Here is a 26,040-nt window from a genome sequence, read left to right on the forward strand (position 1 = left end):
TTCCACCCTTCACCTCCCCTCAGCTAAGCCCCCTTTCCCTCTGCTCCTCCCCCTTCCCCTCCCCTCAGCACTGTGCTCATTTGTATATATTTTTATTACCCTATTTATTTCATTAATGAGGTGTACATCCCCTTGTTTCTATTTATCGTAATTATGTTCTCTTGTTTTTGTCCGTCTCTCTCCCCCGATTAGACTGTAAGACCATCATTGGGCAGGGATTGTCTCTATCTGTTGCCGAATTGTACATTCCAAGTGCTCAGTAGAGTGCTCTGCACATAGTAAGTGCTCAATAAATACTACTGAATGAATAAATACTACTGAATCATGGGGCTTTCCCACATGTACGCCCAAACCGATCAACCAACACCCCACCCCTGTTGCCGCACCTTAGCAAGGCTATAGTAGACCTGGAGAGGGTGCAAAGGAGGGCAACCAAGATGATCAGGGGTGGAGAGGCTTCTGGGTGAAGAGAATTTGAAAAAGTTTAGGCCTCTTCAGCCTGGAAAGATCACTACGCTGGCTGCCAAAAATAATGTTGATATTAAATCATTTGGGAGTTCATGTTAAATCACTGGTAGAGGTGTAAAATTAAGGTGTGACACCCACCCCCCACCCCCCCACACACACACTCCCACCCCTACCACTGATGGGTCACATGGTAGCTCACACATTCAGGCTGCCAGAGGCTCTGCTTGAAGCCCATGAAATCTTGAAGGGTGTGGACAGAACCCACACAGACTTGTTGTTCACCAAATCCCTTGCTACCCACTGAAGCTTGACAGTGGAAGGTTCAAAACAAGCAAAAGGAAAGATTTTTTCATGCAGCGGGTGGCAAGCATATGGAAGTTGTTACGCCAGAAAGTTATGCAGGCTGAAAAATCTCAGCAGATTCAACAGCAGATTGGATCGATTCATAAACTAGGGTCCATAATGGGCAACTAGAGAGAAAGTTAGAGGTGTAGAGGGGAAAATAGGGGCATTGGACTGTCCATCCCTAACCACTAGAATGGATGCCAAGGAGGGAAACCATCATCTGGGTTCTCCGGGCATCTTGTTTCCACTGGCAGAGACAGAATGCTAAGCTGATGGACCACTGGCCCGATAATGGCTTTGTTTACGTCCTTATGTGCTGAAGCTTTATCGTCACCAAATAAAAACATTTGCCTGATGATGTCAAAATCAAAGTTCGACACAATCAGTTGCCGAAAAACAACAATACGGTGGGAACTAGCCTTAGGGTTGGGGCTAGTGAAGAACCAAGGCTACAATTCAAACTCTAGAATTAGGAAGGGTATAAAAATTAGGGCTTGGACTAGGGTTGAGGAAGGAATGGGGAAAGAAGAGCCTCGCTCAACCAAAAAACAAACCTTGTCTTGTCCCCCCGCCCCGCTTCCTGCACCCCATCTGGTAGCAGCCGGGCTTGAGCTGAATGAAGGACTTCCAAACCAGTGGCAAACTCTTCAACGTTTTAGTTCAAGTCTCACAGATGGTGATGATAAGGAACAGTAGGATTCAGAAAATGCTGTTTGAGAAGCAGCATGGTGTAGTGGAAAGAGCACGGATGGGCCATGGGAGTCATAGGGTCATGGGTTCTAATCTCAGATCTGCCACTTGTCTGCTTTGTGACCTCGGGCAAGTCACTTTTCTTCTCTGGCCCTTAGTTCCCTCATCTGTAAAATGGGGATTGAGACTGTGAGCCCTATGTGAGACAGGGACTGTGTCCAACTCCATTTGCTTGTATCTACCCCAGTGCTTAGTATAGTGCCTGGCATATAGTAAGTGCTTAACAAATGCTATTATTATTATTATTATCATTAAATCAGAACCAAGTTGCTCATAGGAACAATGTTCCAGTCAATCACTGGCATTTATTGAGCACTTTCTGTGGGCAGAGCACTCGCCTTAAACGCTTGGGAGAGGACAACATACAATGGAGCTGGTAGACACAATCTCTGCCTTCAAAGAGCTTCTTAAAGGAGGGCTTCCAAGATCCACCCCTGGAGAGCAGTGATCACATCCGTTCTCCCAACGGTTTAGTGCAGTGCCGTGTGCTCAGTAGGTGCTTGATAAATTCTATTGTTGACAATGACCATTCCCGGGTCTCCAAACAAGCCAGTGATTCCCAGGTAAGGGGTCTCCTAATACAATTGTGGGGAATGACCTCCTGCCCGAAGTGGGCGGGTTGGATGACAGGATCTTTTAAGGCTCTTTTTAGCCCTAGGCCCTGATGGCTTGAGCTGGATGCCAAGAGAATAAATAATAATAATATGCTTACTATGTGCCAAACACTGTCCTAAGCACTGGGGTAGATGCACCATCATCAGGTCGGAACAAAGTTCCCGTTCCACCAGGTGGGACCTCCATCTAAGTAGGAGGAAGAACAGGATTGATCCGAATCCCCATCGTACAGATGGGGAAACTGAGGCACCAAGCAGTAAAGTGACTTGCCCAAGGTCACGGAGCAGGCCATCGACAGGGCTGGGATTAGTGCCCAGGTCCTCTGAACCCAGGCCCGGGTTCTTTTCACTAGGACAGTCGGCTTCTCAAGCGAGAACCAAGGGTTTAGCCATATCTGGAGTCTCCTCTTTCAATCAGTCGTATTTACTGAGCGCTTACTGTGTGCAGTGCACGGTACGAAGCACTTGGGAGAGTACAATATGACACTCTCCCAGCAGACCCTATCTGAGGTGTATGACCAAGAGGGTGAGCCCACCTCTATTTCTCTATAGGTCTGCCAGGCAGCCTGCCCATTAAGGATTATCCTTTATTTCATTTCCATGTTCTGTTTTCCCAGAAAGACCTGACCGAAGCAGGGCGGAGGGAAGGGGAGGAGGAACGACCCGTAATCGCCCCGTTTCTGAGTGACACCAGTCCCGGCTCTCGGCAGGAGCGGAGGGCAAACGAAGCCAGACTGCAGCCGGTGTCCTGTAGTCTCCGAACTGAAATCTGGCAGTACTCTTTCCCCCTGAGGCAGGGGAGCTGGCGGCAGCCGGGAGCTGCTCTGTAAACCCTGCTGAAAAGTCAGCAGTGCGCACATCTGGATCTAATCGAGCACACAAACTTGGCTCAAACACAGCCTGATTCATGGCTCTGGGCCAGACTGCGGCGATCCTACAGCCAGAATGGCTCGGGGAGGTGCGGGCCAGCAGGGGAGATTGGGGCAGCGGTGCTTGGCAAGGCAAGGGCTGGTTTGGGGTCAACCACCCCACCCCTTCCCACCCCACTTTATCGCTGAGTGACTCACTCCTCCTTATTTATCTCTCTTCTTCAGTCTGGGCCCCAGGCCTGGCTGCCAGCCAGGTTGGAGAGTTCAGCCGCCCGCCGTAATAGCGAGCGGGGGGGGGGCGGGGAGGGGGAAAGGAGGGGGCTTAGCCCAACCCCGTGCTCGGTGGGGATGGGAAGGGGGTAGGAGAAGAAATTCCTCCTTAATGGGAACCAGATTGTGGGGGCAGGAGCCTAAGGGGTAGTTTCCCAAGACAGGGCAGGGTTCTGAATTTAAGAGGCTTGATTTGGCCCCCGGTGAGGGGCAGGGGGCGGGAAGTCGGGGTACTTGGCCCAGGGGGGCTGGGAGTGAAGCAGGTTCTGGTTGAATCAGTACCAGCCCGGGCTGGGGGAAACCCAGGTCCCATGCCAGAGAGGCTGATTTCGTCGGTGGGGGACTATGGGGAGATTATGTATTATAAATTATTTAGCAGTCAATCAATAGTATTTATTGAGCGCTTACTATGTGCAGAGCACTGTAATAGGTGCTTGGGAGAATACAACAGAATTAGCAGACATTTTCCCTGCCCGTGATGAGTTTACAATCTAGTTTCTACAGTCTAGATATTTATTTATATTCACACCTGTCTCCCCCTCTAGACTGTAAGCTTATTGTGGACCGAGAACATGTCTGTTGAACTGCATTCTCCCACGTGCTTAAAACAGTGCTCCACACACAGTAAATGCTCAAAGAATACCATAAATACCCTCTAGACTGTAAGCTCATTGTGGGCAGGGAATTTGTCTGCTATAGTGTTATAGTGTACTCTCCCAAGCGCTTAGTACCGTACTCTGCACACAGTAAGAGCTCAATAAATACATCCGACTGTCTGACCGAGTGATCATCTCTCTAGCTTCAGGAACTGCTCTCTCTTCTTTGTCCTCATCTTCCAGAAGGTTGCCCCCCCTAGGGCTCCCTAAACTCACCAGCCTCTATCAATCGATCTAGCCATCTGTCCTGGTCCCACAGTCCTCATCGTGGGGAGTGGGCAGAGAAAAGGCCCCTCTGGCTTCAGGGAAGGGACCGTGAGAGGTCACCTGTCTCATTGATTCCCTGCTTCTGGGTAGGGCTGCTCCTCGCCCAGGCAGGAGTGACCCTCAGCAGACCTGACTGCCCCCACTGTGCTTCCGAGGTCCTCGGTTTTCGGAGGGTAGAATCTGGGCCCCTCTCTCCTCGCTTTTGCTCCTCCAGGGCAGAGATCCTGGAGATCTTTCACCTCTTGTGTATGCTCCCCCAGCCCCTAGTTCTCAGCTCTGCACACCGTGCTCAAGAAATGCCGGAGCTGCTGACCCAGAAAACTCACGGCTCCTAGATGCCAATGATGATGCAGCAGTCCCCCCCCCCCCTCCCCCCGCCAAGAGCCTCTTGGTTGCAAGTTGGAACAAAGCAGGAATGAAGTTTATTTTAATGTCTGCCTCCCCCAGCAAACTGTAAGCTCCTTGTGGGTAGGGATCACACCTACCAATGGTAGTATAGTGTAATTTTCCAAGCGCTTGGTACAGTGCTTTGCACAAAGTGAGCACTCTTTCAATACGATTGATTGACTGATGTGGGATTCAAGAGGAGGGGGCAGTCCTTGGAGTTGTCCTTCACTCGACCTGGGCCCTCCACCCCCACCCCCAATGCCTTCCCCTGTTTCCATATTGGCCTGAGATAATAATAATAATGATGGTATTTGTTAAGCGCCTACTATGTGCCAAGCACTGTTCTAAGCACTGGGATAGATACAAGGTAATCAGGTTGTCCCATGTGGGGCTCACACTTTTAATCCCATTTTACAGATGAGGTAACTGAGGCACAGAGAAGTTAAGTGGCTTGCCCAAGGTCACATAGCAGACAAGTGCCAGATCCGGGATTAGAACCCACATCCTCTGGCTCCCAAGCTCATGCCCTTTCCACATACAAGGTGATCATCTGCTTCCTTCACCCTTCCTTTTCAACCACAGTAATGAGATAGGTGAGGAGTGAGGCTAAGAGCTGGGTGCCCAGCCCTCCTGGGCAGGGAGATTAAGGAGAAAGAGCTCTGAGCAGATATCGGGAGAGCTGGGATCTGATCCTGTCATCCCACTGGCCCACCTCAGGCAAGAAGCTTCCCCACTCGATCAATTCATGGCCTTTATTGAGCACTTACTGCGTGCAGAGCACTGAACTAAGCACTTGGGAGAGTACAATACAATTGAGGTGGTAGGCACGTTCCCCTGCCCACAAGGAATTTTCAGTCTAAGACTGGGAGGCAGACTTTAAAATTTATTAATTGCGGCTGAGAATGGGGTGACTATCAAGTGCTTAAAGGGTATCAAGTGCTTAAAGGGTACAGACCCTGGTGCAAAGGTGACGCAGAAGGGAGAGGGAGGAGGGGAGATAAGGGCTTAGTCAGGGAAGGCTTCTTGGAGAAGATGTGATTCTAGTAAGGCTTTGAAGGTGGGGAGAGTGGTGGTCTTCCCCATATGAAAAGGGACGGAGTTCCAGGTCAGAGGGAGGACATGGGCAAGGGGTCGGCAGCAACCTGTTAAGTTTGAGATGCCAGCAGGACTTTCAAGTAGAGGTGTCCTGGAGGCAGGAGGAATTGAGAGACTCAGTGTCCCCAGCTGTAATAGGGTAAGACAAAAAAACCTGTTTTCTTCACAGGGTAAAAGAAAACTCAGGAAAGATGACTGTATCTGCCTCTTCCCCTCTTCAGTCTATACTCCCCACTGCTCCACTGATCATCATGAAGCTTGGCTTGGCACACCTCTCTACTCGTCAAAAACCTTCAGCAGCTGCCTATTTTTCTCAGCATCTCACCATGCACTTCAAGGAACCCCGTCAGCCTACAATTCAGCTCTGTTTACCCGCTTTTTCCCAGCTCACCTTTTTTTGGTTTTGCTTTTCAGGGTACCTGGTGAGCACTAAATATGTGTCAAGCACTGTTCTAGGTGCTGGGGTAAAGAGCTTATCAGACTGGACACAGTCCTTCTGGCTGGACCTCGGTCTCGACACTCCTGTCTGTCCACCCTCAATCTGTTGTATCCCCCCAGCCCTGCAAGTTTACCAGACCACAGCTTTTCCCATTGTCAAGGCCCTTCTTAAGATCCCGCTTTCTTCAGGAAGCTGTCCCTAAATAATTCACAACACCCAACTCACATCAATCAACAGCCACGCTTAGCAGTGAAGAAAGTAGACTTTGACTTTTACCAGGATGTCAAGATAATCATGACAATAATTGTAGAATTTGTTAGGCACTTTCTCTGTGCCGATCACTGTACTAAGCACTGGGGTCAGATGGAATCCCTGTTTCACGTGGACCCGATAACCTAAGGGGAGGGAGAACAGGTACTGAATCTTCATTTTACACCTGAGGAAACTGAGGCCCAGAGAAGTGAAGTGACCTGCCCAAGGTCACACAGCAGACACATGGCAGAGCCAGATTTAAAATCCAGGTGCCCTGACTCCCAGGCCCGTACTCTTCCCACTAGGCCCGTTGACATCCCGTGCCATTTCCTGGAACGATGCAGACTTCCCAGAATCCTAGACTGTTTCTCTGGGGGTGGGGGACCATCCCTGAAGCCCCACTTGCCCAGACCAGGGTTCTAAATTTAAAAATGACAGAAAAACAGCCAGTTTTCCTGTCAACAGGTTGCACTGGAGTGATTGTTTTCCCAGCACAATGTCCCAAGACCAGACTGACTACCTCAGCACTCATGAAAATATATTTTCATTTGTATATTTAAGGATTCATCTAGTTCATCCTGATTGAATGGCTTCCTGTTGTATCCCTGTCCTGGTCTCACTGCTGGTAAATAATTTTATTCAGTCTGTCTCTTTCAATTAGGCTCCTAGAGGCCTTCAGTACTCTCCCAAGCACATATGACAGTGCTGTACACTCATAAATACACTCAGTAAATACCGCCAGGTGACTGAAACCTCTCAAAACGCTCCTCATCAGAGGCCCAGCATAACCCCGAGCAGTTCTTGATTCTATTTACTGCCATTGTTCTTGTCTGTCTGTCTCCCCCGATTAGACTGTAAGCCCATCAAAGGGCAGGGACTGTCTCTATCTGTTACCGATTTGTACATTCCACGCGCTTAGTACAGTGCTCGGCACATAGTAAGCGCTCAATAAATACTATTGAATGAATGAATGAACCTCCTCTAGACTGCAAGTTCCTCGTGGGCAGGGAACACGTCTGCCAATTCCGTTGGGTCGTGCTCTCCCGAGCGCTTGTGTTCTGCACATAGTAAGCGCTCAAGAAATACCATCGATTGATCGATCAACGTTGGTGGAGAACACAGATGGTCCATCGGTGAGAAGACCTGGTGGGAGACCACCAGCGTCTTTCCTCCGGGATATCGGGGTGACGATGGGAAATGCATAACTACGCTCCCGAACGGGACCCGCCGCGATCGAATCGAAGCTCTTCCTCCAAGAGGTGAGTGGCCTGGGGAACCTTGGAGAAGCAGCGTGGCTCAGTGGAAAGAGCACGGGCTTTGGAGTCAGTGCTCATGAGTTCGAATCCCAGCTCTGCCACTTGTCGTCTGTGTGACTGTGGGCAAGTCACTTCACTTCTCTGCACCTCAGTTCCCTCATCTGTAAAATGGGGATTAAGACTGTGAGCCCCACGTCGGACAACCTGATTCCCCTATGTCTACCCCAGCGCTTAGAACAGTGCTCGGCACATAGTAAGCGCTTAACAAATACCAACAACAACAACAACCTTGCTGAAGGGACTAGTTGCAGAGAAAGCCCCAAGTTGGGGAGCGCCTGGATCTTCAGAAATGCTCGGACAGTGCCATCCAGTGGTGGAATCCTGAGTCCCAAAAGGACTGGACTCCCGCCTCCTCCCACCCGCCCCAATGGAAAAAAGAGAGGGCTCCTTCTTGGGGACGCTCCAAGACTGAGCCACCCAAGGGAGTGGCCCAGGGCGGGGACCTCTGCTACATGAAGATGGCACACAGTCCTGCCAAAATCGGTCAGTCGGTCAATCGTATTTATTGAGCACTTACTGAGGGCAGAGCACCGTCCTAAGCGCTTGGGAGAGTACAGCAGAATAATAGAACAGGCGCGTTTCCTGCCCATGGGACGGGGCGGGGTTCTGAATCTTAGAGACAGAATTTTGACCCAGATGGGGGTGGACAGGCCAGAAGACAGGGGTACTAAGCCAGTAAAGGTTTACCTGCCTTTGCCACGGCTCTGTGTCCTGGTCTGAGGTCCCAGCCGCTGCTGCTGCCAGAGCCACTCCTGCCATGCCAGCCGAAAGCAGAACTTCAGGGTGGGGTGGGGGGAGGTCGTCCCAGCAGGCAGGCTTGGGAGGTAGGGGAGTGGGGTCTTGAGAGGCCAAAGCAATTCCTCCCAAACTGCCACATCTGCCCCCTTATCTGCCTCCGTCCTAGTTCCTGCAGTTTTGTCTGGGGAGGGGAGAGGAGGGGAAGGGAGGTGGCGAGCTGAGAAGGGGTTGGGGGGGAGAAGGAGTATGGGGAAAGAGGGTGGTGATGGCTGCATCCGCAGCTGCTGTCAACTCTCATAAAGTTAAAAGAAAAAAATCCTGGTGCATGGGATGGGGGAGGGAAAGATAGGAGATGAGGTACTGAGTTCAGGGTGAGGGGAGAGGGAGCAGGAACGTCACGGAGGGCAGGGCGGAGAGGAGAGGGTGGAGAGGGAATTGACTTACTGTGGCAATTGACTGAGAAGCAGCGTGGCCTAGTGAATAGAGCACAGGCCTGGGAGTCAGAAGGACCTGGGTTCTATTTCTAACTCCACCACTTGTTTACTGTGTGACTTTGGGCAAATCACTTCACTTCTCTGGACTTCAGTTACCTCACCTGTAAAATGGGGATCGAGACTGTGAGCCCTATGTGGGCCAAGGACTGAGTCCAACCCCTTGTATCTACCCCAGCACTTAGTACAATGCCTGGCACATAGTAAGCACTTAAATACTACAATTATTATTATTACCTGTGGCATTGGATGGAACATCGGGGCCAAGCGTACATATGCTAAGTCAGCAAATGTCGCAGGCTTGCCCCCAGGGTGTATGACTGTGGGACCCTAAGGTATGCCTGAAAGGAATATAAATCAATGAATAGATGAACGTTAAGGTGGCCGGTGGGATGGCATGGCCAAGAAGCCGGGGGTTGGGGGGAAATTTTAAAATGTCTTTATCAGAGTGGCAAGTGGGCATCGCAGTCGGCAAAGGGATCTGAGGTACTTAAAACCATGGTGGCATTGAGTGAGCCGGGGGACATCGTATGCGGAGCAGTCTGGAGCAGACGCCAAACCCGCCACCCCCTTCCCGGAACCACACCAGCTCTCTGCCTTAGCTATCTACCCGCCAGTGCCACCTTGGGGGTCAAATCCGCCCCCTCACACACACAACTAAGCCCGTCAAAGGGCAGGGACTGTCTGTTACCGATTTGTACATTCCAAGCGCTTAGTACAGTGCTCTGCACATAGTAAGCGCTCAATAAATACTATTGAATGAACAACTGTAAAACCCCTCCAAACCAGTGAGTGGCACCTCAGTACTCCCTTGGAGCCTTCCCGGTCCAAAGCCCCCACCTAGGGATGCCAGCACCCCTCTGTTAGCTGTGGCAGAGGGTGGCTCGGCGCTGAAGGAAAAAGAAAAGGTCTGTTTTGATTTGAAGTAATTCATACTGAAATGTCCACACCAGCAATTGCCGTCTTAACAGTGTGCTGTTCAAGGGGATTCCGGCTTACTTTCATTCCCGGGGGGTGGTATTAATCAGCAAATGCCTCCTGGAGGCCTTTGTAGAGGGGCTTTGAAGGCGAGGAGGGTCATGGTTGGGGCAAAACTGAGTGGGGTGGGCATTCCAGGCAGGAGAAAGGCAGGGGGAGAAGTACGGAGCAAAGCATCAGAGGCAAAAGGATTGAAAGTGAGAGACAGGTAAGAGGTTTGCTTGGGAAGAATCAATTACACAAGAGCACAGGCTGGGGTGTACGTGGGAAAGGGAGCAAATAAGCCAGAGGGAGCCAAACGATGGAGTCTGGAAGTTGATGGTCAGGAATTTTCAACCGAGAAGTAAGGTAAAAGAGCCTGTGGTGATTTTTGAGTAAGAGGGTAATGGACTCTGATGGGGATTAAAGAAAGTGATCCGTGCACCTTTTTATAAAATAGACAGAAGAGGGGGAGAGACCCGAGGCAGGAAAGACAAGTCCCAGGGGTGAAAGTAGAAGTTTTCTTTTACTGAGATGGCAAGTGGGCATTGCATGAGGCAGGGCATGGCCTAGTGGAAAGATCATGGGCCTGGGAGTCAGGGGACCTGGGTTCTAATCCTGACTCTGCCACTCACCTGCTATGTGATCTTCCTTCTAATAATCACCCAAGAGGCAATCTAAACCAATTGGGGGCTGGAGGTGGGGTGGGGGAGGGTGACTCAATTTGTATCGTGGACTGCATAGAAAGAAACTGAATGTGTCTCTCACCCTATAGTCTGTATAAGATCCCTGAGGGGAGGAATTGTGCCTACCAATACTATTACTGTATTGCCCAGCAACAAGCACTTAATACATTACCCTTCACACAGTAAGCGCTTAGCAAATACTATTGATTTTTTTCTTTTTAATGGGCCCCATAGAAATTCTGCCTACTTGCCCTGTGAGCCCCATGTGGGACCTGGTTATCGTGGATCTACCCCAGTGCTTAGTAGAGTGTTCGGTACATAGTGAGCATCTAACAAAAAACAATTATTATTATTACTGCCCAAGCCTAGTTTTCATGAATGAGTGCTGTAACAATACTTCTTCCAGCCTGCTGGTAAAAGAAAGTCCCAGAAGCCCAGGAGCTTCTGGCTCCAAAACTCGCTCCGGGACCCGGGGTTACGAGCCAGAGCGGAGGGCAGGCGGAAGTACGGCTCCGTGGAGCTGGGAACCCCCAAGCCGCTGGGGTTCCGGGAGAAACGAGGAACCACAAGATGCCCGGAGTCGCCTCTCTCCTCCTGCCAAGTACAGTGGGGGCCAAGCCAGCCTTTCCAAAGTTTTCAAATATTGGGAAGGCCATGGCAGTTCATAACTATGAACTGTTTATCAGGAATTACGAGATGTCTTAAGGCTGACTCCGAGTACCGTTTAGTGGGTAAGATATATTCTTTGACTATTTTATTGTGGAATTTTAATTCATTTCCATTGCATTTACATCAGATCGTGTTGTCCTACAAGGCTTAGACTGTGAGTTCCTGGTGGGCCAGAAATCAGGCCTGAATTTGATTTTGCTGCAACTACTCCAAGACTTAGTACAATGCTTTGCAGCCCTGCTGTGGGTCCAGTAGAGAGAGCACGGCACTGGGAACCAGTTCCAGCTCTGCCTGTAGCGAAGGTTTCTAACTAAAGGACCACTTAGGCTAAGCCAGTCCATGAGGCGGACAGGCTCAACAGGAATCCTCACAGATAGCTGGGCTACCGTTGGCGGGGGAGACCGCAGCAGTTACCAAGGCAACCGCCTTTCGGGTCACGGCATCGGCACTATGCTAGGGTCATTTTGGCATAAATGGGTCTTGCGTGTGTGAAACCTCTGGCTGCACTTCACAATGGGAGGCACTTCTGCCTGCCTACTCCTTTGTTCAACTCTGTGCCCCAGCAGGAGCGTGGCTGGCAGGGAGAGAGAACGCACAAACCACTGGCACTATTATCAATCAGTCAATCATATTTATAGAGCACTTATCATGTGCAGAGCACTGTACTAAACACTTGGAAGAGTACAATACAACAGGGTTGGTAGACACGTTCCCTGCCCACAACAAGCTTACAGCCTAGAGGACTGAATCATCAATTTCTTTGTGCGGGTTCTTGGTCCTGAAGTGTCAAGACCGAGGCTCATCTTAATAATAATACTATCGCTGAGCTAAACCCTTTTTGAGCCTTCTAACTTCCCTAACTTTTCCCTCTAAAAATCCCAAAAATAAACAAAGAGGGGACGGAGAAAGGGCCAACAGACCCAGAGACAGTGAAGCCATTAAGCAGGATCAGGCTCAAATACTGAAGACAGCAGGGGAGAGAAGGGGTCTCTCTGGAACTAGGTGAGGAGCAGGTTGGAAATGAGGGAAAGACAATGGGGACAAGGAGCTGGGCTCCAGAAAAGTGAACCATATAAAACAAGTGAAATAGTAATCAAGACAGTGGGGGCAGAGTAACGAGAAGGGGCAGAGGCCTGAGTCCTGGTTTCTTAAGCACTGACTCATCCACGTAGCCATAATACTAATAATCAAAAATTACAGTATTTGTTAAGCACTTACTAGGGCGTAGTGGATGGAGCACGGGCCTGGGACTCAGAGGGTCATGTGTTCTAATCCTAGCTCTGCCACTTGTCTGCTGTGTGACCTTGGGTAAGTCACTTCACTTCACTGAGACTCAGTTACCGCATCTGTAAAATGGGGATTGAGACTGCGAGCCCTACTTGGGATAGGGACTGTGTCCAACCTGATTTGCTTGTATCCATTCAGCACTTAATACAGTGCTTGGCACATAGTAAGTGTTCAACAAACACCATAATTACGAGAAGCAGCGTGGCTCAGTGAAAAGAGCACGGGCTTGGGAGTCAGAGGTCGTGGGTTCCAAACCCGGCTCCGCCACTTGTCAGCTGTGTGACTTCGGGCAAGTCACTTAACTTCTCTGTGCCTCAGTTGCCTCATCTGTAAGATGGGGACTAAGGCTGTGAGCCCTACATGGACAACCTGCTTACCTTGTATTTCCCCCAGTGCTTAGAACAGTGCTTGGCACATAGTAAGCGCTTAAAAATACTATTTTTATTATTATAATTATCAAGCACTGTATTAACTGCCAGGGTTAGATAAAAGATCATCAGGGTGGACACAGTCTCTGACCCATATGGGGCTCAGTCTACGGGGGAAGTATTTCATCCCCATTTTACAGATGAGCAAACTGAGGCCCAGAGAAGTTAAATGACTTATCCAAGGTCAGACAGCAGGCAAGTGGCAAAGCAGTGGAGATTAGAACCCTAATCCTCTGACTCCCAGGACTGTGCTCTTTCCACTATGCCACACTGCTTCCTTCCACTTTTCCAATCTCTTCTTCCTCCCCTGTGTAATTTATTATGTCTGTTTCCCCTGCTAGATGGCAAGGTCCTTGAGAGCGGGGATTGTAAATAAACGATTAAGGCATTTACTAAGTGCTTGCTATGCTGCTAAGCCCCGGGGTACATAGAAGGTTATAAGATGGGATCCTGTCCCTCCTCTAGAAGGGAGGGATAGTATCCCCATTTGACAAATGAGAAAACTGTGGCCCAGAGAGGTTAAGGGTCACACAAGAACTCAGTGGCAGAGCTGAGACTCGACCCGGCGTCTCCTGACTCCCAGTATGTCTCTTTCAACTAGGCCACATGGCTTCCCTAACTCTATTGCACTCTCTCAAGCACTTAGCTCTGAACAGAGCAGATGCTCAATTAATACTCTTAATTAATACTATTGATTGGCCGAGGAACCAGTGAGCCTGACCAAAGGGTGGGGGTGCAGGACAGTGAGAAGCTGAAATTGAAGGAAAGAGCAAAGGTTTGCTGCAGGTGAGAAAGCTAGGACTCAGGCACGTAAAGGCAGGAGTGTGAATGACACCCCTGGCAAAAAAGGCTTATTATTCTTTGAGAAGGAAAAGGAAATGTATTTTTCCCTCTAGACTGTATGCTCACTGTGGGCGGGGAACGTGTCTTCCAACTCAGTTGTACTGTGCTCTCCCAAGTGCTTAGTACAGTAAGTGCTCAATAAATGCCACTAATTGACTGATTATGTTTCCCCAATCGGGCCAATGTGCCTGCATCCCAGGTTCGCGGGTGGTAATTTTATCCTATAAGGTCTAGCTAGCAGTTGCTAGCTCCAATTTTATAGACTCCGACTGGCCCCTGGGGTCCTGCCGTCCATCCGTGCCCCCCCCCCCCAAGCTGGTCTACCACCCCAGACCTCCTACAGTTCCTATCCCATCCCCTCCCCAGCTCCCGGAATTCCTCACGCCATCCACATCAAGAAAAACCGAAACCCAACAGGGTGGGAAAAGGCCCGGATGCACCACGAAGAGGGATCGAAACGTACGGATACCAGGTCGGGGACTGAAGGATGCAGGGGGATCGAAAAATCGGGCCTTTCGCTGTCGTTGTCTGTACGGCGGTCGGCCATCGGGGCCAGGGACTACATTTCTGTCAAAACACAAGGCTTTCGCAGTTCATCGGGGAGACGATCCGAAGCGGCCGGCGGCAGAGGCCCCGCGGGCCAGAGATAACCTCAGCGGCCGACCCCTGGTCTTGGGAGGGGGAAGGGGGGCGTGAGGTGAGATTTGGGCCGGTGGGGAAGAGAATTACTGAGAAGGATCTGACCTCCAGAAAAGGTTCTGCCAAAGCGTCACATCCCCGGGGCCCACTGGGGGTGGCTCCCGCTCGACTTCCTCGGGATGTTTTGGGAACGGGAACGTCATTTGCTTCACCGGGAATGAGATGACTGACTGTCAGAGAGAATGGAAGCAGGAGGACTGAGCCGCCGCCGCCGCCGCCGCCGCCGCCGCTCCTCCTCGTCTATTTTCTAACCCCCACTCCCTTCCTCCTCCCCGTACTTAATCTGCCCCGGGAGAAATCGAAAACCGCCCCCCAGTCCCCCAGGAGCGGTAGCGGCTAGCGTCGCCGCCGCCTCCCCGGACGCGACGGAGCGGAAGAGGAGGCCCCACACGAATAGGCCGCTTCCGCCTCTCGCCCGGTGGCTTGTTTTTCCGGGCTCACGCCCGCCCCACCCCGTGGCCGGGACGCTCTCCCCGCCCCCCGGTCGTCCTCCCCCCGCCGCCCCCATCCGCGCTCTTTACGGCCGCCGCACGGCATTTTTGCAGCCGCCGCCGGTGAGGTGAGTGGTGCCTCCCCCTTCCCCCCCCCCCCCCCGCTCCCCGGTCGAGCCCGCTCCTGCCGGCGAAGAGGTGGGAGGGGAGCGGTGTGGGGCCTGCTCCGGGGCCGCAGGAGAAAGAGGGGGCGGCGGCTCAGCGGTCGGTTTGTCTTCTCAGCTACGGTCCCTCCGCAGGGTCCCCGCCCCCGCACCGTCCCCAGCCGCGACCGAGGCCCGGGCCCCCCACTGGCCGAGCCAATGCTAGATCTGGAAGTGGTACCCGAGCGCTCTCTGGGGAACGAGCAATGGGAATTCGCACTGGGTAAGTGCATCTCCGGACCTCCCCCCGCCCCGTACCCTCTCGACGGGGCGACACCCCCGCGGAGTGCCCGACCACCCCACCTCCACCTTTTCTATCGTGCCACCGGGGTGGTTTTTACCGGTCGGGCCCGGGTTCTGCCCGCAGGGCTTAGAGTCGTTGGGTTTGTCCGATGCCTGTCACGGTCCCAACCGGCCCCCCTTCTGTCCCTCTTGGAGCGCAACAGCGGTTTCGAACCCCTTCCCGGGGAGGGTGACCCCCCTACACACCCGCACCCCCGGATCAGGCTCCCGGAAACCTCGACCGCGTCGAGGCGGCTTACCCAGGAAAATAAGTTTCCATAGATAAATGCGCTCTCTCAAACCCTCTGCCAAATACTTCAGAATATCCGCAGAGACCCAGTGCTGGTCTTTGATCTTTGCCGTCAACGGCTCAGACGCAGCTAAGGAGCCCGACCAGCCGACTCAAGGGTTTTACGATCTGGGTGTCTTGGTTTTTTTTTTTCTTTCTGACTTTGCTTTACTGAGATCCTTTCAAATGCTAACCAAAAGTCATGCGCCCTTTGCATATGGAAGACATAAGAATGCCTGTTAGAAGGAGGCCAGGGGCATTCAAATGTCTCCTTTTTCTCAACGTCAGATAGGTTTCCTTTAGAGCGTGTAATTCCCAAAGAAGGACCAGATTTTTAGGCTTGGGCTTAGAAGGGGGCGGGGAAGAGTGGGTCAAAGGATCATTTCTCTTATATGTCGAAAATGAAGTTTCTTGTTTGTCCCTGTCACCCGAATGAAGTCAGCACACCTGTGTTTGTTTACAACTGTTTGTATTTGAACGCGTTGTTCCAACATTCACCGATTTGAATGTGTGGCCTTATTTTTACTGACCATCAAGTCGAGCAGAGAAAGTTTGCAGAATATGTTGCACTTGTTACTGCCTTTAAATTCCCACTGTTTTGACCCTGTGAGTTCTCAGCTCTTTGGCGGTGTCCCAGACCGAAACCTCCCCTCTTGTATTGCAAGAATGAGAGACTTGTTTGAAGTAGGAAGCTAAGTTTCTGTGGCCTTGGACTGCACCTTGAACCTCAGACTGCGCCCTCAGTATAGGGCTCAGTAAATATTGACAGACTAAAATTGAGAATAATATCACTTCCCTCACGAGGGCGTTATTTGGGTTAATTTTCCATGCCTGGTGAGTTTGCCGTTCTACGATCTTCTAAGACTCTTCTCGAAGATGGTTTGGAGGTTTTAGTCAGTGCCCTAGACAGCAATTTAGTGGTGGAGATGTGAGTTGCAAAGAACGGGGCACCAGAATCTGCTCCAGGTACTTATCCGCCTCTACGCGTAATTCAAGGTGCTGTCCGTGGGCCCGGTCAGATTGGGGTCCTGTTTATCTTAGTGTGTCTTGTCTTTCCTGTCCTAAAACATCATACCTTTTAGTAGGGGAGGTAAACCTCTTGCCCAAGAATAGATGGTGACAAACCATCATGGTTCCCCAGAGAGTGGGGGGTGGGACCGGGAGTGGAAAGGAGGAAGGTTGATTAGGATTAAGAGTGGAGATTGGGCCACTGATGAAAGGAGGTCTAATTAGAGGAGAAACTCTTCTCCCAAGGGGGCTTCAGAACAGCACACAGTTGCCATGTATTCAGTTCATCCCTCCTGTTCTCATTAAAGGTTGAAGTGGTTTGGTCATGAAAAAAGCCCAGACCCTCTTCAGAAATTCATCTCTCTCCCTATTCATCCTGATAGCCAGGTTAATTGGGATCACTTATGCTCCTAATGAAGCCAACCCTTCCCCTTCCCCCATCCGTGCACAGGGCAAACCCCACTTCACAGCTAGTCCGGTGGGTATGCAGGCTTGCTGCCCGTTGCCATGTTGAGCATCATTTTTAAAGTGCAGGTTTTGTTTTTTTTTTTTGTCTTAACGTGCCCTGCTGTCCAATGAAGTAATCTGTAAAATCAGCTATCTTCCCCCCACCCCCCCAATCTCCCTTTGACTGTTTTTGCCAGTCGTGACCTGAACTGGGTTTAGTGGGCCCTAGGTAATGTGACAGGAAACCCCAGAAGCAATGTGGAAGCCCTCAGGAGTGGAGCTGCAAGGCAGGGATGCCCCCCACTCCCATACCATTTCCCAACAGCCGTGGCTTCTGAAGTGGGCTAAGAACCATGTTCTCCCAACTCCAGGGCCCACTACTGGATTGATGCCAGGTGGGCTAACTTAATTGGCAACTAATTTAAATGACCATGGGGACCAATGTCCAAGGTCTTGAGGATCTTACCGGTTACCGTGGACTAATGTCCATTTTCAGTCTTGACTGTGTAGAAGAGCCCCGAGCTATGCTGGCTCTTAAAGTGGAACCATCAACAGAGAACTCCGGGGCTCCTTTTGAGACATAAACCTCTTGTTTTTGGAAGCTTGTTTGATTACCCATTTCAAATATGGAATGCTCTGGCATCTCCTCTGTGAGGAGTATGTAGGGTTGGGATGAGAGTAGAGACCTTGCCACCCTTGTCAGGCCCAACAGCAGTCAGCCTTCTTTCTGGCTTCTGTGTAATGCTGGAAGGTTGGAAATGTCAGAGATGAAGGGGTAGAAAAACTCAGGGTTAAACAGTATAACCAAGAACCCCGGGAGTGCCCCCATTTAACTGACAGCACATATTGCCTATCAGAGTAATTAGTCTTCTTTTTCAGTTTAAAGTCTGGATCATCATCAAGGGAAGTGCAAATCAATGGGTTTTTTCTGCAACAATAATATTGACAAAGTATTTGCAAATCACCATTACAACAGATTTCCAGATTTGAGTTTGCATTTTCCTATGTCCATTAATCCCCCTGAGGCAGCCCTCCTTGATATGCTTTACTCTTCAGCCTGAGCTCACAGAGTTTGCTGACTGATCTTTCCTCTTAACCCACCCCCACCCCCCCAGCCACCCATCAGGCTGTACACTGGAGCCACAATTCTTTGGTCTGTGGCTGGCTGGGGAAGGTCACGGTTGATGTGTTTTGGCCAGTTCCCGCTTTCCCTCCGAATGAAAGATGCTGATCGCTGAATGCTGGACTTTTACATGATAATGTGGAAAATCCAATGGCTGGGTCTTCACAGTCCAAATAAGATGGGGAACTGAGCAGTTGAATTGCTCCTTGTAGGCACCGCCAGAGAATTAAACTGCCTGCCATTCTCTCAGTTAAGGATTAATAAAATGAGGAATATCATTAATTTGTCGCCCCCCCCCCTTTTTTTTTTTACTACACTCAGCATTAATTGTACTATTTACATGGGGTCTGCTTTTTCCTCCCTACATTCCTCTGAGGCTGACAGTATCCCCATTTTGCAGGTGGGGTGGAAAAGCAAGGTTCAGTGATTTGCCCAAGTTTATAGTCTGGCAGAGATGGAAATGGGGCCCAGATTCATTGCTCTTTTGACTAATCAGTGCTATCCATTAGACCTGGGCAAGTTAGAATAATTCAACTCACCAATCCATTCCTCTCTTTCCTCAACATCCTCCCCTACCACCTTGAAAAACACAGCCCAAATTCAGACACCAGCATCTCTTCATCACCACATGCTAAGGAAAGTTACACTGAACATCAGTGTACTACATGGGTGTCCTATTTTCCACATCCATTTGGTATTCTAATTTTTTCCCTACTTCAGAAATAATCTTATATGAGAATGAAATGGAATCTGAAGCATATAATGTATAGTCAAAATTGCTCCCTTCAGGAACATGTGTGTGAGGGCATAAGTAGAAGATCTTGCAAATGCCCAGCTATTGTCACCTTCCCATGTACAAAGCCATTGTGAGGCAGGTGTGCGTTCTGAGAGATCAGGAAGTCTAGTTGTTTACCCAGTGGAGCCCATAAACTATGGAGGAGAGAGTGGGTGCGTACTGGGGTGATCCTCTTCTTTGGGGATCATCAGTTTGTTTTGAAATTGAAAAGCAACATCCAGATATTAAGCATTCTTGTTAAAGGTCTCTCTCGCTCGGGGAATGACCAGCACAATTTTTCATATATTTAATCCGATCCAAAATCCTCAGTGAAATAGGTTTGTTGTGGCTGTGTATGACTGTGCTTTCATTTGAGTTGTTTACTCTTATTTATTCAGTAAAGGCCATTTCCTTTGCCTGTTGTCAATGTGTTTTTGTAAAATACCTTGTCATTTAAGTGGCCAGTTGGGTAACCATTTCTTGCTTTTCAGGAATGCCACTGGCTCAGGCCGTAGCAATTCTTCAGAAATACTGTCGCATCATCAAAAATGTCCAGGTTCTCTACAGTGAACAGGTGAGTGGTGACTACCAGATCCGGCTTGTATGGTGACTAGTCTGCCATCATAAAGTAGTGAGTCATGGCAGGATATGATGTGTTTTGTTGTCGCTAAACATTCAATCACCCACCAGACTTTGCTCCAGCAATACCACATCAATACAAGATCCTGAGGTGAATATTCAGATCATAAAATGAGTCTGTATTTTGACCTCTCTGGTTTAGTTTAAGATGTTAGAAGTCGATGCTCTGTTCTAGTAGCCACCCAATTTGGAACTATCGTCGCCTCATTTTGGACCTGCTAGATTAGGGAAGCAGGATGGCCTAGTAGAAGGAGCACGGGCCTGGGAGTCAGAAGACCTAGGTTCTAGTCCTGGCTCTGCCACATACCTGCTGGCTGACCTTGGGCAAGTCATTTCACTTCTCTGGCCCTCAACTCCTTCATCTGCAAAATGGGGCTCAATACCTGTTTACCCTCCCCCTTAGGCTCACGTGGGACCTGATGATCTTGTCTACCCTTGCATTTAGAATAGTACTTACAGTACAGTAAGAGTTCAACAAATACCACAAATATATGCAACCATTTAGTGCTTCAGACATTTACCTAGGGGATTTGAGTCAGACACGTAGGTTTATTTTTTTTTTTTGGTTTGTGGGGTTTTTTTTGTTTTCTAAGGATCTCAGGCCTTGCTGGGAGACTTGGGCCTCCAGGTGTGAAACGGACCAAACGAGTGTTGCCTATTTTTGAAATGTCTTTTTGGGCAGAGTCTGTTGCAGCTCAGCTTCCTAGGTAGCAGAGCCATGACCTCTCTACAGTGTCTTAAGAAAGTACTGGTTCAACCCCTTCCAGTGTAAGTGCTGTAGTGCTTTGAAATAGCAAGAGGGTTCTCACTGTCCATTAACTTTTGGTGCAGGAAAATCCAAAAGACATGCCCTCTGTTCTTTCTCTGGATTACCCCAAGGAGAAAGGTATGGTCACTCAACAGCTGGCGATGCATTAAGAAATTCTGGTATGTTTGCAATGGACAAAATGGACTCCTGAGACCCTTTCCAGCCCTAGGATTCTGTGATTCTGTTTCTCCAAAGAAGCCTACTTTAGAGCCCAAACTGAACGAACACTAGGTGCAGTGTATGTAAATCATTGTTATCATTACTACTAATAATAATAATGTTTGAGCCTTTTTAATTAGGCGTGGAGCATTATTAAATGGCATTATAGTAAACACTTCAGTGAAGACCGGTTGTGTCACCTGATAGCATTAAGGAGAAACGTCGTCTATGAGGAGAGACCACAAGCCTTTCTCCTTGTCACTAATGCGGTCAAGTTGCCTGTAGTCTTGAGTTTAAATGTCTGATTGCTAAATTCTGAGAGGCTGACCCTCTGATAGGTATAGCCTGTACAATAATGAAGGGAGAATGCCTTTTTCTGGTGTCACTACCGGTCATGTTTGACTAGAGATGAAGACTTTATCACTACCAGATTAGATACATTTTCAAATCCCTCATCACTTGTGGGACAGGGACTGCGCCTGACCTAATTATCTTATATCTATTCCAGTGCTTAGAACAGCAAGTGGCAGGCAGTAAGCGCTTAACAAACACCATGTCATCATTACCATCATTATAATTACTATTAGTAGTAGTAGTATTATCATCATCATCATTCAGACAAGGAATTTTGGTTTCATTACACTTTGAAAATGTGCTTCAGGTGTTTATGTAGATTGATATTGCTATTGTCTCAGTAAGCTACGAATTGTGATCTTTCATATGAAAACAAATACTTGAGCTCCAACATTCTAGGGGCGTTTTGATGAGGTAAATCCATTAAATAGATTGATTTGGGTTCCAGAGTAATCTTGGTCTCATTTGAACATCTCCTTGGAAGACTTCTATTCTGTCCCAAAGGAACTTTAAGCTAAGCTGTAGCTCTCTAGAGATTAAATGTACTGACATTGAGCAATTTACATGGGCTTTAAAAATTTGTCCAAAGAACATTCTTGATCACACTGTTCCAGAGAAAAGATCTGAACTCTTGGAGTTGCCAGGAATATTCTGAACTTTCCCTTGGTAAGAAGTCAAATTATCAATGCTGATGTCCAAGAAATTATTACATTCAATTGAGCTTTGTTCCGAGATTGATGTTTGTGTGTGTGTCCATCCTTCATATTTGAAAAAAGATAGTATAGCCCATAAGATCATATCCGTGGGTGTGAATGTGGCTGAAAAAGCCTATGCCTGACCGACATTCCCTGTTGCACTGTTTACACTTAAAAGAGTATCAGCCATCGAATGACCAATATCCTGAGCCACCTACTTGCATAAGACTTTTTGTATAGTGAGTTGGTGGACCGTACTAGTAATGATGGTATTTGTTAAGCACTTACACTGTGCTAGGCCTTGGGTTAGATCCAAGATCATCAGGTGGACTGTTAGACCCTGCGCCCCACTGGGCCCAGGATCTTTGTCACTATTCTCTTTCCCCAGACTTTCCACTTTATCGTACATCAGCTTACTGCAAAATTTAAGACCTGTTCTTCTCGGGTCTTATTTTGGAGCACTGCTTTCTTGCCCCTGATGAGGTTGAAGCCTATCCATGCTACTTTTGACAAGCAGTACATAAAAATAACCATACTGAGAAATAATCCTCACTGCCACATAAAAGCCTAGTTTCAAGAAGCAGTGTGGGTGGGAATCCGAATACTGCACACAGGCAACTGCAACTCTGAGCACTGGCTTCTTCCCAGCCCCTACAGAGTCCCAGTCGTACGTGCGATGACGAGAGGCTGAGGCCGTGGGTGCGAAAGCGCTTTCTTCATTGCTGGAGAGACCCTGTAGTCGAAGAATGCCTGGCTCTCTGGTTGTGTGGAAAATTAATCAGGAAGTCAGTTCTTGGCCTCCTGTGAGAAGCTGTTTTGGCCTGACACATTTTGTTATACTGTCATGTAACTCATCGGAGAGGTTCTCTCTGCTTCAATTAAGAATCTGGCCATGGGAAAAGGGCAGCCGGACTACCTCTCTGGGTAGCCTGTTTTCCTGGCTCCACAGAGGCAGCATAGTAGGGGACACATCTAAAACAAAAGTTTGAACGAAACTTTCGTAAGGAATGCGAGGAAGATGGAATCTTGCTCTTGCCACTCCTGCTGTTTTGACCCAGAGAAGCCAAGTAAGGGAAATTAAAATATTTTCATTTTGCACTCTATGGAATCCCAATGTCTGGGCTTAGATGAGCTTCCCCAGTCCAAATAATTTCCAGTCTCATATCTATCTCTTCGGGCAGTCTCGTGCTAGGGAAAAGTAACCTTACTAGTTGAATATAAAGATGGAATACAACTGGTTCCTATTGTGTCCAGATCTCATGTAACTTATAGGAATCATCAGAATATTTTTCCAATTTTGTCTTGCAGGCTCCTCTTAGCCATGACCTCATCCTTAACCTGACTCAGGACGGGATCAAACTGCTGTTTGATGCTTTCAATCAGAGGCTCAAGGTAAATGAGAATGGTGGCAGAAAATAGAAATACTTTGGACTGATTCAGTAATTCTTGAAGTAGGTGAGCATCAGAGAGCAATAGAAGGAATAAGTTTAGAGTTTCTAGATGGGTTTTTTTTCCCCCCCGGGAAAAAAAAGCCCATCTTAGCCATCTAGACTTTTGTGATGATCAACTTCAGAAACCTGCAGAAGTTGAAATCCTGAGGCCAGGGCTATCCGTCCTTTCACGGGTAGCAAGGGGTCCCTGCGCTCCCAATTCAATACAGTTGCGCCGTCTCTATCATGCTTAACAAGGGCTGCGGTTTCCTCCCAAGTGGAGGAGGCCAAGAACAAAGGGTAAAGGCCGTCCGGCCTGCCTTTCTGGTCCAGTCATGCCTGGGCCCTTGTAAGGCTCTACTCCTGCTGTATCTACCATGCTGTATTGCAACAAAGAGCTCAACATTACAGACGTAAGATGTTTAGGGGTGTTATTCAGTGTCGATTGCGGGGGTTGTCGGGAGGATATTTAAGGAGGTTTGGCAAACCAGTCCCCACCAGTTGATGTTCTGCAACGATGGGATTCGCTGAAGACCTGCCACTGCTCCTGCTGCCTTGCAGACCCGCCCGAGAATGGCAACTCTTCAGATGGCCCTGTGCACTGGGGCTCTCAAGCAATGTGGTAATAAGCTGGGTGTTCCTTCCCTATGACTCCTCGAAGGGCCTAGCCTTTCTGCCTCCTGCATAGCCAGGAATCACTGCCCTCCTCTCTCTCTTCCCCCCACCCCTTTATGGTAATTAAGCCCCTACTCTGTGCTGAGCATTGTAGTAAGCCCTGAAGTAAATACAAGTTAATCAGGGTGGACAGTCCCTGTCCCACCTGGGGCTCACAGTCTTATTGTGGGTGTAGGATTTAATACCCATTTTGCAGATGAGGGAACTGAAGCCCAGAGAAGTTAAGTGAGCCCCAGGTCAGACAGCAGACAACTGGCGGAGCCCAGGCTGGAATCCATGTCCTCTAACTTCCTGGCCCGTGCTCTTGCCACTAGGCCATGCTGTTACGCCCAGACAAACCTTCGGATTGACTGTTCTCTCAGAACTTTTCCTTGCTAGAGTACAGTGGAATGACTTAGATAAATCACCGTCACCATCATGTGATGTAGTTCAATCGTATTTATCAAGTGCTTACTGCAAGCAGAGCACTGTATTAAGTACTTGGGGTGTATAGTATAACAATAAGCAGACATTCCCTGCCCACATCAAGCTTAGTTCTAGGCCCTCCCCTCCCACCTCCTCCACAGCTATTATCTGGGCCTGAAACCTAGGCTCAGAGGGGTTTTTTGGAAATCCTAACCCGACCCTGGACAGTGTGGTCTCGAGATGAAAGTGAGTGCCCAAAACACAAGACACAAAGGCTTTCCCTCTTTATATAAGAAAAGAGATGAAAAGCTTTTACCGTTGCTTAGAAAAGTAGTTTGAGTATTATCATAAACACCAATTGGTATTGAACCAACTTATATCAGATACAAGGTGGCACCAGTATAGGGATAGACCATAAAATCTAATCCAATTGCATTCCGTAGTACTCCCTGACTACTTTCCATCCATAGGCTTCAACTGGGTTTTTCCCTTTTTATCTCTGTGTTTCCACTGTCCTCCTGGTTTCCCTCAGCTCCTCTTTAGTGGATAGTCTGTGATCATTCTATTTATTGCTATTGTTTTAATGAGATGTACATCCCCTTGATTCTATTTATTGCTATTGTTTTTGTCTGTGTCCCCCGATTAGACTGTAAGCCCATCAATGGGCAGGGGACTGTCTCTATCTGTTGCTGATTTGTACATTCCAAGACCTTAGTACAGTGCTCTGCACATAGTAAGTGCTCAATAAATACTATTGAATGAATGCGCCCCCAGGCCCCCTCTGGCAAAACGACAGCATTTAGTACACTGCTTGGCACATAGTAAGCGCTTAACAAATACCATTATTATTATTATCATTTATGGTATTTAAATGCATATTATGTGCCAGACACTGTACTAAGTGCTGGGTAGATTAAGGGTAATCAGTCTGGACACAGTCCCTGTCCCACATGGGGCTCACAGTTTTAATCCCCATTTTAACTGAGGCACAGAGAAGTGAAGTGACTTACCCAAGATCAGACAGCAGACAAGTGGCGGAGCCGGGATTTAGAACCCAGGTCCTTCTGACTCCCAGGCCCATGATCTGCCTCACTCCTTTTCTCTCATCTGACGCTAGCCTCTGAGCCCATTTGAACTGGGAACAGTGCCACTAGGTGTCTTCTCTGTGGCCCGTTTCAGTCCCCCTTTTATGTCAGGCAGTGGTCTGGAAAACGTGAATATGCCACGGGTTTTCCCTCTGCTTTTTGGCCAGTTAATGCCTTTTGAATAGGCTGATCTTCAGGGTTTGCCAGACCGTTTAAAAGTTTATTTCAGAACTTCCCTATCACCTATTGCAGAGATGTGTGTATCCAGATAGCCTGGCTAGGCCACCCCAGTCCCTCTTGGAATCCCTCTACTGGGTGGTGTGAGGCTCATCTCTTTTTTTTTTCTTTTTATGGTATTTAAGTGCTTACTATGTGCCAGGCATTGTACTAAACACTGGGAGAGATACAAGCTAATCAGGTTGGACAAAATCCCTTTTCCCACATGAGGCTCACACTCTTAATCCCCATTTTACAGATGAGGTAATAACTGAGACATGGAGGAAGTGAAGTGACCTGCCTAAGGTCACACAGCAGACAAGTGGTGGAGCCGGAATTAGAACCCAGGTCCTTCTGACTCCCAGGCTTGTGCTCTATCCACTAGGCCACACTGCTTCTCTTGTAGGGCCTGGTTCAGTTCAGCCCTACCTAGGGGACAGCCTGGGTTCTCTCTCTACATCAATCATTTATTGAGCGCTTACTGTGTGCA

The 26,040-nt window shown here is 48.8% G+C and overlaps 1 protein-coding gene and 1 long non-coding RNA gene across 3 annotated transcripts in view; one reads left to right on the forward strand and one right to left on the reverse strand.

Annotated features, from left to right (window-relative positions):
* LOC120638051 overlaps positions 1-15,558 on the reverse strand; it is a 44,645-nt gene extending 29,087 nt beyond the window's left edge. The window contains exon 1 of the long non-coding RNA XR_005659507.1: positions 15,502-15,558. This is a non-coding gene — a long non-coding RNA (uncharacterized LOC120638051). The remainder of the gene's footprint in view (positions 1-15,501) is intronic.
* Positions 15,127-26,040, forward strand: part of PHAF1 (phagosome assembly factor 1) — a 37,146-nt gene continuing 26,232 nt past the window's right edge. For both annotated transcript variants that reach the window (XM_029050991.2, XM_029050992.1), the window contains exons 1-3: positions 15,127-15,383; positions 19,576-19,658; positions 23,048-23,131. In XM_029050991.2, the coding sequence (XP_028906824.1) occupies positions 15,320-15,383; positions 19,576-19,658; positions 23,048-23,131 (231 nt within the window). In that variant the 5' untranslated portion in view covers positions 15,127-15,319. The remainder of the gene's footprint in view (positions 15,384-19,575; positions 19,659-23,047; positions 23,132-26,040) is intronic.

This window comes from Ornithorhynchus anatinus, chromosome X1, assembly GCF_004115215.2.
Source record: "Ornithorhynchus anatinus isolate Pmale09 chromosome X1, mOrnAna1.pri.v4, whole genome shotgun sequence".
In the NCBI taxonomy this organism is placed as follows: Eukaryota; Metazoa; Chordata; class Mammalia; order Monotremata; family Ornithorhynchidae; genus Ornithorhynchus; species Ornithorhynchus anatinus.